At 40.3% G+C, this 13,251-nt stretch overlaps 1 protein-coding gene across 4 annotated transcripts in view; it reads left to right on the top strand.

Moving 5' to 3' along the window:
- TMEM169 (transmembrane protein 169) overlaps positions 1-13,251 on the top strand; it is a 24,081-nt gene extending 10,830 nt beyond the window's left edge. For 2 of the 4 annotated variants that reach the window (XM_043996888.1, XM_043996886.1), the window contains exons 2-3: positions 6,662-7,062; positions 11,267-13,251. In XM_043996888.1, the coding sequence (XP_043852823.1) occupies positions 6,789-7,062; positions 11,267-11,889 (897 nt within the window). In that variant the 5' untranslated portion in view covers positions 6,662-6,788 and the 3' untranslated portion in view covers positions 11,890-13,251. The remainder of the gene's footprint in view (positions 1-6,661; positions 7,063-11,266) is intronic. The other 2 variants (XM_043996889.1, XM_043996887.1) reach the window with 1 other exon arrangement.

The raw sequence follows: 13,251 nt of genomic DNA, 5'->3' as shown, positions 1-13,251 counted from the left end.
AAAATTATTTATTCTGAATTTAAGAAATAAACCAAGTATTTCCATAGCAAAGTAGGACAGAAAAACAGAGAAATGAACCTGAAATTGCAGATCTATTATGTACAATTTGCTGTTTTTAAGAAGTACACATCAAAGATATCATGTAACGTTTATTTCTTTCCCCTTCTCCATCCCTCCAAACTTTGAGATGGCTACTGTTAGGCACAAATCTCAGTGTGTGTGTGTGTGTGTGTGTGTACACAGATATACATACATACATACATATGTGTGTCAGTTCTTTTTTCTGAATTTGAATAGCATCTTCCCATATAGGATCTTTGCAGTAAATTGGGGTATTTATAATAGTTAGATAGACTTGATTGCTCAAAGATGTTCTTAAAAACAATACTCCTAGGGGCAGCTACGTAGCACAGTAGATAAAGCACCAGTCCTGGATTCTGGAGGACCTGAGTTCAAATCTGGACTGGACACTTGACACTAGCTGTGTGACTCTGGGCAAGTCACTTAACCCTCATTGCCCCACCCCTCCAAAAGAAAAAAACAATACTCCTGTTACTTTATACAATGTTCATTTCACTCTTCATTATTTCATGGAGGTTTCTCCATGCTGTTCTAGTCGTTAACTCATTATTTCTTTTTTCTTTCTTGCTTTCTTTTATTTTATTTGCAACAAACATGTATTTTATTTTTTTCCAGTTATATGTAAGGGTAGTTCTCAACATTCATTTACATAAGATTTAGAGTTCCAAATTTTTCTCCCTTTCCTCCGCCCTTCACAAAATAGCAACCAGGTTATATATATACAATCCACAAGTGCTCTTTTTATCAGTTCTTTCTATGGGTGTGGATAGTAAGCTTCATCAATAGTCCCTTGGGATTGTCTTGGATCATTGAATTGCTGAGAGTAGTTAAGTCATTCACAATTGCTCACTGAACAATACTGCTGTCACTATGCATAATGTCCTCCCAGCTAGGTTCACTTCACTATACATCAGTTCATGAGTCTTTCCAGATTTTTCTGGGATCATCCTGTTTGTCATTTCCTATAGCACAAGACCATGCCACCACAATCATATATCACAGCCTCTTCAGTCATTCCTCAATTGATGGACATGCCCTTGATTCTCATTTCTTAGCCAACACCAAGAATTGTTATAAATATTTTTGGTACAATTTTTTTCCCTCTTCTCTTTTTCATGATTACTATTGTTAACTGTTTCCCTTCCATCCTCTTCCCTTCCCCATGATATTTATTCTATTGTCCATCTTCTTTCATCCTATCCCTCTTCAAAAGGGATTTGTTTCTGTCTTGCCCCTCCCCAAATCTGCCCTTCCTTCTTTTGCCCCTCTTTCTCTTTATCCCCTTCCCCTTCTATTTTCCTGCAGGGTTAGAGAGATTACTCCACCCAATTGAGTGTATATGGTATTCCCTCCTTGAGCCAATTCTGATAAGTGTTAGGCTCATTTACTGCCCAGATTAAATAGATTACTCCACCCAGTTGGGTGTGTGTGTTAGTACCTCCTTGAGGCAACTCTGATGAGTTTAAGGTCTTTGAGCCTTTTCTGATGAGTGTAAAATTCATTTACTGCCCTGCTCCTGCCCCTCTATTCCCCCACTCCATAAGCCTTTTCCTGTTTCTTTCATGTAGGATCTCACCTCTGCCCTTCCCCCTCCCCCAGTGCATTCCCTTCACCCCTCAATTTAACCCTAAAGATGTCATCATGGGGCAGCTAGGTGACACAGTGGACAAAGCATCAACCCTGGACCTAGGGGGATCCCAGCCAAAACCCAGCCTCAGACACAAGACAGTTACCCACTGTATGACCTCAGTTATGTCCCCCAACTCCAATTTTTTATGGTTCCCTTGGGTCTTTTCATCATGAATACCTGAAAATCCTCTTTTTTCATTAAAGTTCCATTTTTTCCTCTGAAAGATTATGCTGTTTTGCTGGGTAGGTGATTTTTGGTTGTAATCCCAATTCCTTTGCAATCTGGAATATTATATTCTATGCCCTCCAGTCCATTACTGTAGAAGCTGCTAGATCTTGTGCTATCCTGACTGGGGCTCCACAGTACTTGAATTCTTTCTTTTTGGCAGCTTCCAATATTTTCTCCTTGACCTGACATCTCTGGAACTTGGCTTTAATATTCCTAGGAGTTTTCCTTTGGAGATCTTTTTCTGGAGGTGATTGGTGGATTTTTCCAATTACTGTTTTATCTTCTGTTTCTAGAACATCAGGGCAATTTTCCCTGAGAATATCTTGGAAGATGATGTCTAAGCTCTTTCCTTGATCATGGTCTTCAGGTAGACCAATAATTTCCAAATTATCTCTCCTGGACCTATTTTCCAGGTCAGCAGTTTTTCCCAGAAGATATTTACCATTGCTCTCTATTTTTTTATTTATTTGGATTTGCTTTATTGTGTCTTGATTTCTCATAAAGTCACTAGTTTCCATTTGTTCAATCCTAATTTTTAGGCAATTATTTTCATCAGAGAGCTTTTGTACCTCCTTTTCCATTTGGCCAATTTGACTTTTCAAACTGTTGACTTTTTTCTCATGTCTTTCCTGCAGTTCTGTCATTTCACTTTCCATTTTTTCCTCTACCTCTCTAACTTTATCTTCAAAGTCCTTTTTGAGTACCTCTATGGCCTGAGACCAATTCATATTTTTCTTGGAAGCTTTAGATATAGGGGCCCTGACATTGACATCTTCCTCTGAGGGTGCACCTCAATCTTCCTTGTCACTGAAGAAACTTTCTATGGTCCTCACCTTTCTCTGTCTGCTCATCTTGCCTTTCTTTTACTTGACTTTTAGCTCCTTAAAGTGGGGTGCTGTTTCCAGGATGCAGTATCCCAAGCTTAAGTCCCAGGTGGTATGATTTAAGGAGGACCAGGTTCTTCACTCACCTGGACTGTTCCCTGGTCAGTAGATGACCCCAGACCAAATTGCTAATCAACCAGCTTTGTATGTTGTGGTTGTCAGCTCTGATGAGCCTGTGCCCCTCTCCTACCTGGGCCACTGCTACTCAAGCTTAACTCCTGGTTCCCAGTAGGTGAAAAATCCAAATTCTGTCTCAGTTCCAGCATAGACCCCTGTAGTCCCCCCCCTGCCACAGGCTCAACCCTATTACCAGACTGGAAGATTAGATCCAGATCACACTGGCACTTCAGCTGATTCAGAGGCTCTGGGGGTCTCCTTCTCTGGTGAAGCCTTCCTGGGACTGGATCTGTGTCAGGGAGACTGTGGGGTTGGGCTCCACTCCTGTCTCAGCACAGCAGCTCCATCCTTCTGACCTTCCAAGCTGTTCTTGGTTGGAAGATGACTTCAGCACATTCTTCTGTGGGTCTTGCTGTGCCAGGCATTGTCCTATGGCATTATTTGGATGTTTTTTGAAGGAATCATGTCATGAGTTCAAGAGTTCATGGACTTTCCTCTGGCATCTTGGCTCTGCTCTGGAAGTCCCTCCAGCTCATCAATTCTTTCTTTCTTTTTTTTTTTTTTTGTGGGACACTGAGGGTTAAGTGACTTGCCCAGGGTCACACAGCTAGTAAGTGTCAAGTGTCTGAGGCCAGATTTGAACCCAGTTCCTCCTGAATCCAGGGCAGGTACTTTATCCACTGCACCACCAGTTGCCCTGAGCTCATCATTTCTTATAGCAGAGCAATATTCCATCATGAACAGAAACCACAATTTGTTTAGCCATTCCCCAAGTCAATCTTCTATGAAGGGTAGTAGTCAGCTGATCTCTGGGGACCTAGACTGACCAAAAAAGTGGAAGTTCTCAAAGTAGCCCCATGTAGGGCTCCACACTATGACTCTAAATCATAGACTCAGGGGAGGCAGGCTGCCCTGAGAGGCTGAAAACCTGTAGGGAAGGAAGAGGGAGCATGATATTGGGGGTGGGGGGAAGGTGTCTTTGGTTTAAAGAGAATAGTAACCAATGCTGAGTCTGTACTACCTGGCTGGGAATTATTGTCCCTATGTGTCCTGGAGTTGTTGACTTTTGAAAAATACTTTGTCCCTTTGTTTTTTTGATAACCAAGAACACAAAGATGATTATTAGAGACATAACCCCAAGTTCCAGGAAAAGCTTCTCACATTAAAATTCAAAGGTGAAAATGTCCAGCCACTGTAGAAGATTACATAACCATAAAAAGAAATGGAAGCTGTAAAAAAAATAGTTATTCACAACTTCATATATAGTCCTTTTCTATGTATGGCTAAATGCTCATTTTAAAATTTTTTTATTTTGGGGGGTGGTCAATGAGGGTTAAGTGACTTGCCCAGGGTCACACAGCTCATAAGTGTCAAGTGTCTGGGGTCAGATTTGAACTCAGGTCCTCCTGAATCCAGGGCTGGTGCTTTGTCCACTGTGCCACCTAGCTGCCCCTGGTAAATGCTCATTTTATTTGTTATTAAGTTGAGAATTTTAAAAATTAAAGTTAATTTGTACCAGGACCAGAATCTTAAAATGTTATAGAAACTACCCCCAAAACACCCCTAATTTATATGAAATATTCATAGCAATGTGATAGGGAATAGAAAAAAAAGGAAATTACCCACTTTTTCAGTGATTAGATAATGGTTAAAAATAATTGGAAATTATTGTACTATAAGAAATTACAGTATGATAGGTGTCATGACATAATGGATGGGGAACAAGGAACTTCTTTGAAGCAAGGAAGACTGGATTCAAGACCTGTGTCTGACACATATTGGCCATGTGACCCAGGGCCAATCTCTTAATATCTCAATACTCCAGACAAATCTCTAGGACTTTAGGATATAGAATGTGTATGAATCTGTTGGTAAAGGGAATTATATCACAAGAAATTTCCTATGCCCAAAAAGTTACAATTCTGGTCCTCCCAAATACACACACACACACACACACACACACACACACACACACACATGCACACAAACACGCTTGCACCAAATGTGAAGAATATAAAGAATATGGGAAAATACATATATGAAGTTGTATAGAATGAATAAATAAAAATACTAATATATGCACCGACAATGTAAAAATACACATACTATATTCATGTATATATTCGTGTGAGTGATAAAAATTGATGAAGCAAGAAAGAAAATGAGCATAGAAAGAAAAAAGCTCAAGAGCCCCCAGTAGTGTGCTTCTCATTAACAATCAGCCAGTGATTTAATTAGCCTTTAACTAAAACCTTTATTATGATATTATAGCAAAAAGAGTTGATACAAAGCATTCTCCTAAATGGCTGAGGGCTCACTCTCTCACAAGTATACATAGCATTCATGGGAAAGGTAAGTATAAACTTAAAGTGCTATGTAGTAAAGCATAAATATAGGATATTTATGTGGCAAAAGATTAACTCATAATTCCTGACACTGTATAGAATTCTTTTCTTTTCTTTTCTTTCTTTTTTTCTTTCTTTTTTTTTTTTTGGTGTGGCAATTGGGGTTAAATGACTTGCCCAGGGTCACACAGCTAGTAAGTGTCAAGTGTCTAAGACTGGATTTATACTCAGGTCCTCCTGAATCCAGGGCCAGTACTCTATCCACTGTGCCACCTACCTGCCCCTAAGTCTTTTCTTTTTTGTAAAGTCTTCAAGGAGCTTGTTTTGTTACCTCTGATATAGCCATATATAAAATGCTTCCAATCCTGTAATCAACTTTTGGACTCCCACTACTGCCATTCATTTTAGAAACATGGCTCGCTTGTTTGCTCTGCCTCTTGTGTTATTCTATTCCCAGTCCATCAAAGAGATGCATAGAAGACAAAGGAGTCATAAAGCATAGATAAGGCAGTTTGGTGAAGTGGATAGTGCACTGAGTCTGGAGTCAGAAAGACTCGTCTTCCTGAGTTCGAATCCAGCCCCAGACACTTACTAGTTCTGTGAATCTGGGCAAGTCAGCAAATACCATTTGCTTCAGTTTTCTCATCTATAAAATGAGCTGGAGGAGGAATGGCAAACCACTCCAGTATCTTTGCCAAGTAAACCTCAAATGGGGTCACAGAGTCAGATAAAGAAACTGAAGAATGACTTAACACATCAAGTAACATGGAGAGGGAAAGCCCCTCTCTTATAGTAGAGTGGCCTACCCAAGAGCAAATGGACTCTTACCCTGCTGAAGGTCTTTAAGCAAAAGCTGATAATCACTTCTTGTTTCTGTTGTAGACAGGATTTTTTTTCAGATATGGTTTAGACTAGATGGCTCTAGGTTCCATCCAGCTCTGAGATTCTGTGATACTGTGAGTGCTGTTGCATCTGTGGATGCCAGTTATTTGCAAAATGCTATGCAAATATCAGATTTTCATCTTTGAGCCCACAGATTTGGAAACTTTTCATAACAAGCTTGACTGGTACTAATGTGTAAGGCTCCTTTTCATAGAAATGTCAATAACTTTTCAGAGTACTCATCCTGTCCTTCCATCAAAGCAATCATCCATGCATTCCCTCAAAAATAAAAAAAAGTCTTAAATGAGAATATTGTGACATTTAGCAATTAGCCCCCTAAATATGGACTGTCCTTTTCCCATGATCACAGTGCCAAGGAATGTCAAATCTTGGATTAGGGCTTGAAGAGACTGAATTTTCTGTTTTTATTTTCTTTCATGTATTAATCCCTATTTGTTCCCTCATTGATAGAGACGGTGTTTTTTCTTCTTCAGGGTGAACATAGGCATGGGGTATCTGTTGCTCAATAGCACCGAAGCAGAGTCTGTGTGATGTGTGAATTGTGAACTTCCCTCTAGGACAAACACTTCTCAAGAATTGGATCAAGCTTGGATCAGCACTATGATGGAGGAACCCATGCCTATGGAAGAAAAGAGTCAGCCATCAAGTCCTCATCATGGATCTCTCAGGAAGGTAATGGCTGCTGCCCTGGCCCTTGATGGAGAAGCCACGATGGGCCGAAGGAAGAAGAAAAAGAAGGAATCTCGACCAGAATCTATTATTGTCTACCGGTTAGAAAATGAGAAAGCAGATGAGGAACAGGAAGAATATGAAGAAGGAGAACGTTCCATAGAGGAGGAGGGAGACAAGTTCCTTGGCCATGCTGTGGCTGAGAGTAAGTTTCTCTGGGGTTGGTGGTTTCCCATCATTGAGAAAATGACCATTTGGGAGAACAACCAGTTTCTACCAGTTGGTTCATTTCTTTTAAAAGTATTGAAGGGTTTTTATTCTTTCTAATGTATACTTTAAAAAGTAGGAGTGTCTGCTTCCACAATGATTTATTTTTTTTAAATTGATGCATTTTGATTCGACACAGGAGATACTTCCCAACAACACCCAAATAGACCTCCTCCGCAAGGCATATTTCTAGAAAACAGTTAAGAGAAGAAGCATGTCACTTATGAAAACCCCAGTGACTCTGGAATCAGAGGCCTTGGGTTCAAGTACTGCTTCTGATACTCATCTGTATGACCTTGGGCAAGTTACTTAACCTTCTTCATTTGGAAAATGAGAGGGTTAGACAAAATGGTCTCTGTGGTCTCTTCTAGCTCCAGCCTCTGATCTCATGATCAGTGATTCTAAAACCACCTAATAGGGTTTTTGTGTCTGATAGCATATCACTTTCTACATTTATATTTCTTTTTCTTTGTTCTTGCAGGGCAATGAGAGCTAAGTGACTTTCACACAGCTACTAAGTGTCAAGTGTCTGAGGCCAGATTTGAACTCAGGTCCTCTTGAATCCAGGGTCAGTGCTTCATCCACTGTGCCAACTCACTGCCCCCTACAAATTTCTTTTAAAAATATCTGTTTGAACAAAAAGTATATGGATGACTTATAACAGTAAAATAAAGAGGGAAATATGTTCAATGATTGGAAAGTGGCTGAATAATTTATAATATCAATATTTCAATAATTTTTACCACATTCATTAACAATGGAATTTTGTGATACCATAAAGCTACAAACATGAAAAATGCACACAGATTTGAAATGATACAAAGTGAGATCAGCAGAACAAGAAATCTGTGACTTGATTATTTCTTTTTTTTATTTATTCATATATTTCCTTATTTATTCATTCATTCATTTATTCATTCATTCACTTATCTCTCAATCTATCTATCTATCTATCTATCTATCTATCTATCTATCTATCTATCTATCTATCTATCTATCTATCTATTTTGTGGGGCAAGGAGGATTAAGCGACTTGCCCAGGGTCCCACAGCTAGTTAGTGTCAAGTGTCTGAGGCTGGATTTGAACTCAGGTCCTCCTGAATCCAGGGCTGGTGCTTTATCTACTGTACCACCTAACTGCCCCAAGTGACTTGATTTTAATAATAAAAAGTAAGGAAGAATGTAGAGCTAGGAATAACAATCTCAAGTAGACTTCCATAGGTACACTGAACAAAACCAATATATTTTGCCTGTTGATTCATTTGGTTTTGCTTTGTTAACTACTAACAATTTGATGTAAGATTTTACTTCTTATTTATATTATTTATTGGGAATGGAGGAGAATTCAAATGCAGGTATCATCATAAAGGCAGTAATTTAAAACAAAACAGTAAGGTAAAAGGCTACATTGGAAATCATTCCACCAAAGGAACTTTATTCTTTTTACTTCTCCTCCTCATTTACATTAAATCAATTAGTTAGGTGGGGAAGTAAGCTGCAGCTTCAACTTTTGCTTGTTAAACTAAATATAAATGATGAAAAGGGAGCACTTTAGCTAATAAAAGACTCCTACTGAAGGCAAATTCTAGAAGAAGAATCAACTTTGTGCTCAGTGAAGAAAAGCCATCCAGCAGTGAGCATAGCATCAATGGACCACAGGTAAATCATGACCTTATGACTTCCAGAAGAGGCTTGGAATTATGCCCAGTAGTGACATCTAACGTCCAATTTACCAGCAGAGAGTATATGCCTTGGGAGAGGAAGAGGGAGCAGGCCCAGTGAGATCAGCTGAACAGATGGAAGAGTGTGCTACAATTTTATGGAGGAGATGGTTTATTGTCACTTTTTCACTGTGGTGTTTCATTTTTCACTGCTCAGCACTGTGCTGGCACTAGTAGGTACTTTATAAAGATTTATTGATTGATTGAAAGACCTTTTGAGTTAATCTCATCTCATGGATTACTATTAAAAGTATACAAATATGGGAGGGAAGGGTCATTAGTAACGGTTTGATGCAGTTGTGAACCTACAAAATATATTAGATCTGGGATAGCTTGTTAGGATGGAACTTTGTGAAAGTTTGTTTTTTTGTTTTTTAGTGAGGCAATTGGGGTTAAGTGACTTGCCCAGGGTCACACAGCTAGTAAGTGTTAAGTGTCTGAGGCCAGATTTGAACTCAGGTACTCCTGACTCCAGGGCCGGTGCTCTATCCACTTCACCACCTAGCTGTCCCGAACTTTGTGAAAGTTTGAAGGAGGGAGAGTCCCTCCAGGTTGTACAGTTATTTAATTATTTGTTTTCCAAATTTTTGTTTATCTGTTTCTGTAGATAATTGTTCAATTTATAATTTGATTAGTAAAAATATCATTGAATGAATAGATGGATGAAAATAGTACAATTTCTGGAAATCCTGGACTTCATATTCATAGAGTACTTTTAAGATGTACATGCCACTTTTCTCAAAACCACCCTGGAAGAATCATTATCCCTATTTGATACAGTAGTGAGATAAGTGACCCCACTGGGACACATACCAGTAATGTCACCTAACTTCTCAGTGCTGTGGGCAACTTCCTAAGACCCAAATCTCTAAGGCTAAGTTGCAGAGAAAATACTGAACTATATTCATAGTGTTTGCTCATCCAGAACTTTCACATACCAGTGAAATCACAGGTCCAGTCCTTATCCCTATGGATGAGTAAAGTGAGGCTCAAGGAGGCTAATTGGCTTATCATGGCCCACAACTAGTCAGTGTCAGAGCTGTGGTTAATGTCGACTTCTCCTAACAGTGTGCTTTCCCACACATACTGCCTCCCAATAATGATAATTCACTTTTCTATAGTTCTTTGAAAGTTTACAAAGTAGAAAGTATACCCTGTGTAAGCTGCTAAAATTAGCCTTGGGTGCCCCAAATGAGCCGCCCCTCCCCCAGCATGACTGCTCTCCCTGAAACCATCCCAAGCATGTAAGCCTCATGCACCACATGCCCCGGGTTTCTCTTCCCAGTGGGGATAAGGATTAAAAACCTCACACCCAGCCTGGGTCCCTCTGCCCAGCCAGGAGGGGGTTTGCAGGAAAACCTATGTGCCAGCCAGTCTTGAGCACAGCCCTGGGGGTGCCAATGAATTAGCTTGGGGGTGTGGGTGTCAGCTGGCCTGTGGTTCCTGAGAGATACGGGTTTTATATTCAGGAGTGGGGGTAGTGAAAAGAAGGATGTAGTGAAGACATAGGAAAAGGAGTTCTTTGGTCGGTAGGACCATACAGGGATAGTATGGTGAAGGGGGCAGCTGACAGTGAAAGGGAGGAAGAGTGAGGAAGAGTCAAAAGGAGTAGTGAAGAGGAGTGGTGATTGGTAGAAAGACTGAGAAAGGAGATGCAGGGAGATGCTACAGAGACAGGAAGGAGCTACAGGAGGAGATTCGACTCAGGGGTGTAAGCAGTAGTGGACCAGCCAGACACAGGCAAGAGACAAGGAAGAAAATTTCATGGCAGCAGGGAGAAAGTCAAAACACAGTCAGGTCACATAATTTACTTTTCTTTATCCTTATCTTTAAGTTTGTTCCATATCAATAAATCCTGGTATTTGCTTTCATTGAAAAGCAAAGAGGCTTGGAATTATACCCAGTAGTGACATCTAACGTCCAATTTACCAGCAGAGAGTATATGCCTTGGGAGAGGAAGAGGGAGCAGGCCCAGAGTTTTCTTATCAGTCTGGGAGGCAGTGGGGGAGGGGGAGCCTCCCAATTGGCTCTTCCCATACTAAATTAAACCCTTTACAGATTAGGGTCCAGTTAATAATTTCTTTCAGAATGGCAACCGTGGCAGGACTTACGGGCTAGTTATAAGTTTACAGATTAGGGTCAATATTTTTTTTAAACCTGTTATATTTTATGATGATGAATTTACTAAGTAATTAAACTATCTCATGTATCTAAGCTCTTACCAAAGCTAACTGAATTTCAGTTTTAGCAAATCATCTTTCCCCACATATACAAAGGTCCAAAGATAAGCTTGAGCAATCCAACTGTTTCATGAGTGGTAAAACAGTGATAGGCCTTGGGAGATTTCCATTTGAGATATAGCAATCATGTCATGAAAATTCCAGCTTCTGGTGCTGACCTTTTCCTCTTTTACTTATGCAGGTTTGTGGAACATGCCCCAAGATAGCCGCTATGTGACATTAACTGGTACCATCACTCGGGGGAAGAAAAAGGGTCAGATGGTAGACATCCATGTTACTTTAACAGAGAAGGAGCTGCAGGAATTGACCAAGTCCAAAGAGTTCGCAAATGAAGCTGCACCAGAGGGAAAGAAGGCTTGTCAAATAGGAGCAGACCGTGGTCCCCACGTGGTTTTGTGGACGGTGGTCTGCTTGCCTGTGATTTTTGTCCTTTCCTTCATTGTTTCTTTCTACTATGGTACCATCACTTGGTACAACATTTTCCTGGTATACAATGAGGAGAGGACCTTTTGGCACAAGATATCCTGCTGCCCCTGCCTCATCCTCTTTTATCCAGTCCTCATCATGGCTGTGGCTTCTTCTCTGGGCCTCTATGCTGCTGTAGCCCAGCTCTCATGGTCCTGGGGAGCATGGTGGCTGGCTGCCCGGGACATGGAGAAGGGCTTCTGTGGATGGCTCTGTAGCAAACTTGGCCTGGAGGACTGCTCACCCTACAGTATTGTTGAACTGCTTGAGTCTGACAACATCTCTGGCAGCCTCTCTGCCAAGGATCCTACCCAGGGGGAAGAAACCTCTTCTGTCTAACAACATCCCCATTCCGCTCTAGACCCTTGTTCCCTTTCAGAATGGGCCAACACTATTACTCTTTATGTGCCATTTAAAGTTGTAAAATACATGGGAATAATACCTCGACCAGTGGTACCATCATTGTTCTTCTGAGCAAACTTAATTTTCCCTAGACATTCTTTCTAGCAACCAACTACCTTCCTACTTTGGTGGGTCAATCCTGAGTCCCATGATGGCAAATATAAAAGGAGATGGGGTGGATGAGCAGGTGGGGGAAATAGTGTGCCAAAGCAGTCTTTCTTCCCTGCCCCAAAGTGATGATAATGACTTCCTGACAGCAGCCTGAATCATGCCTCAGTTTCTAATTTGGTCACATTCTTCAAAACCCAGGACATTATTGACTCAGCTGACTGTAGGGAAAGGGAACCAAAAGGAGACCAAATTCATTAAGAGATTTGAGGTAGGAGATAGGATTGAGGATAATACATTTAGGAAGGGAACAACCATCACATTTCATAGAGAATACAACAGCAAATACTTTGAAATATAAAGTGACTTACTATCCTAGGGCTCTAAGAGTTTAGCACCAAAAAATGAGAGTGTTGATTTTCCTTAAGCTCCATATTACAGAAAGGGGAACATTAGTGTGCACTTTGTAAATAAAGATATAGCATATAATTTGTGCAGGGTGGAGGGTGTGTGGAAGCACTTGTGTAGTTAGCAGCATAGCTTTCTTAAGGTGAAGGTTGAAATTGTACCTTCTGGATTTACTGAACATAGTGCCAAAAAAACCAAGAAGCACAAATGGTGAAAAATCAAAAGCCTTCTGGGGAAAGTTGAGTCAACCTACCCTTAGAGACAAGCAGATCCTTCCTAGCACTGAATAGTAAGTACAATTGGGCATCTGATTGAAAACTTTAATTTGTCTTCCTGGCACTGAGGGGTTAATTCCCCAAATTAATGTCGTTTACCATGCACTGCACCTATAAAATTGTCTACCTTTTTTCTCTCTCTTACTTAAAGATTTATTGTTTATTTTGAAAACCTAACTCTAAAAAAGTAGGTAAAGGTTAAAATTGCCAATATCCATCTGGGGTGGCTCAGCCTTCTTTGATATCCCTGTGATCAGTCTACTTAAGATAACAGTACTGTTAAGGTAGATCCTCACTCAGGGCATATTAGCCCTAGTTCTGGTGCTGAACCCCACATCCGGGGAGGACTGGGATATAATGGGGATTTGGGGTTTTTTTTAAAGTTTTAACTTTAGCTGGACATTTCTCAAGAGCAAAGATGATAACACTGGTGCTTTTTGTGTGTTTTTGTAGAATTTGGTATTTGTGTAATAGAGAGGAAGAAAATAAAAAATTCACATAATTTTAA

The sequence above is a fragment of the Dromiciops gliroides genome, chromosome 3, assembly GCF_019393635.1.
Source record: "Dromiciops gliroides isolate mDroGli1 chromosome 3, mDroGli1.pri, whole genome shotgun sequence".
Taxonomy (NCBI): domain Eukaryota; kingdom Metazoa; phylum Chordata; class Mammalia; order Microbiotheria; family Microbiotheriidae; genus Dromiciops; species Dromiciops gliroides.
Note: the sequence above shows the minus strand (reverse complement) of the source record. Positions and strands in the feature narration are given on the sequence as shown.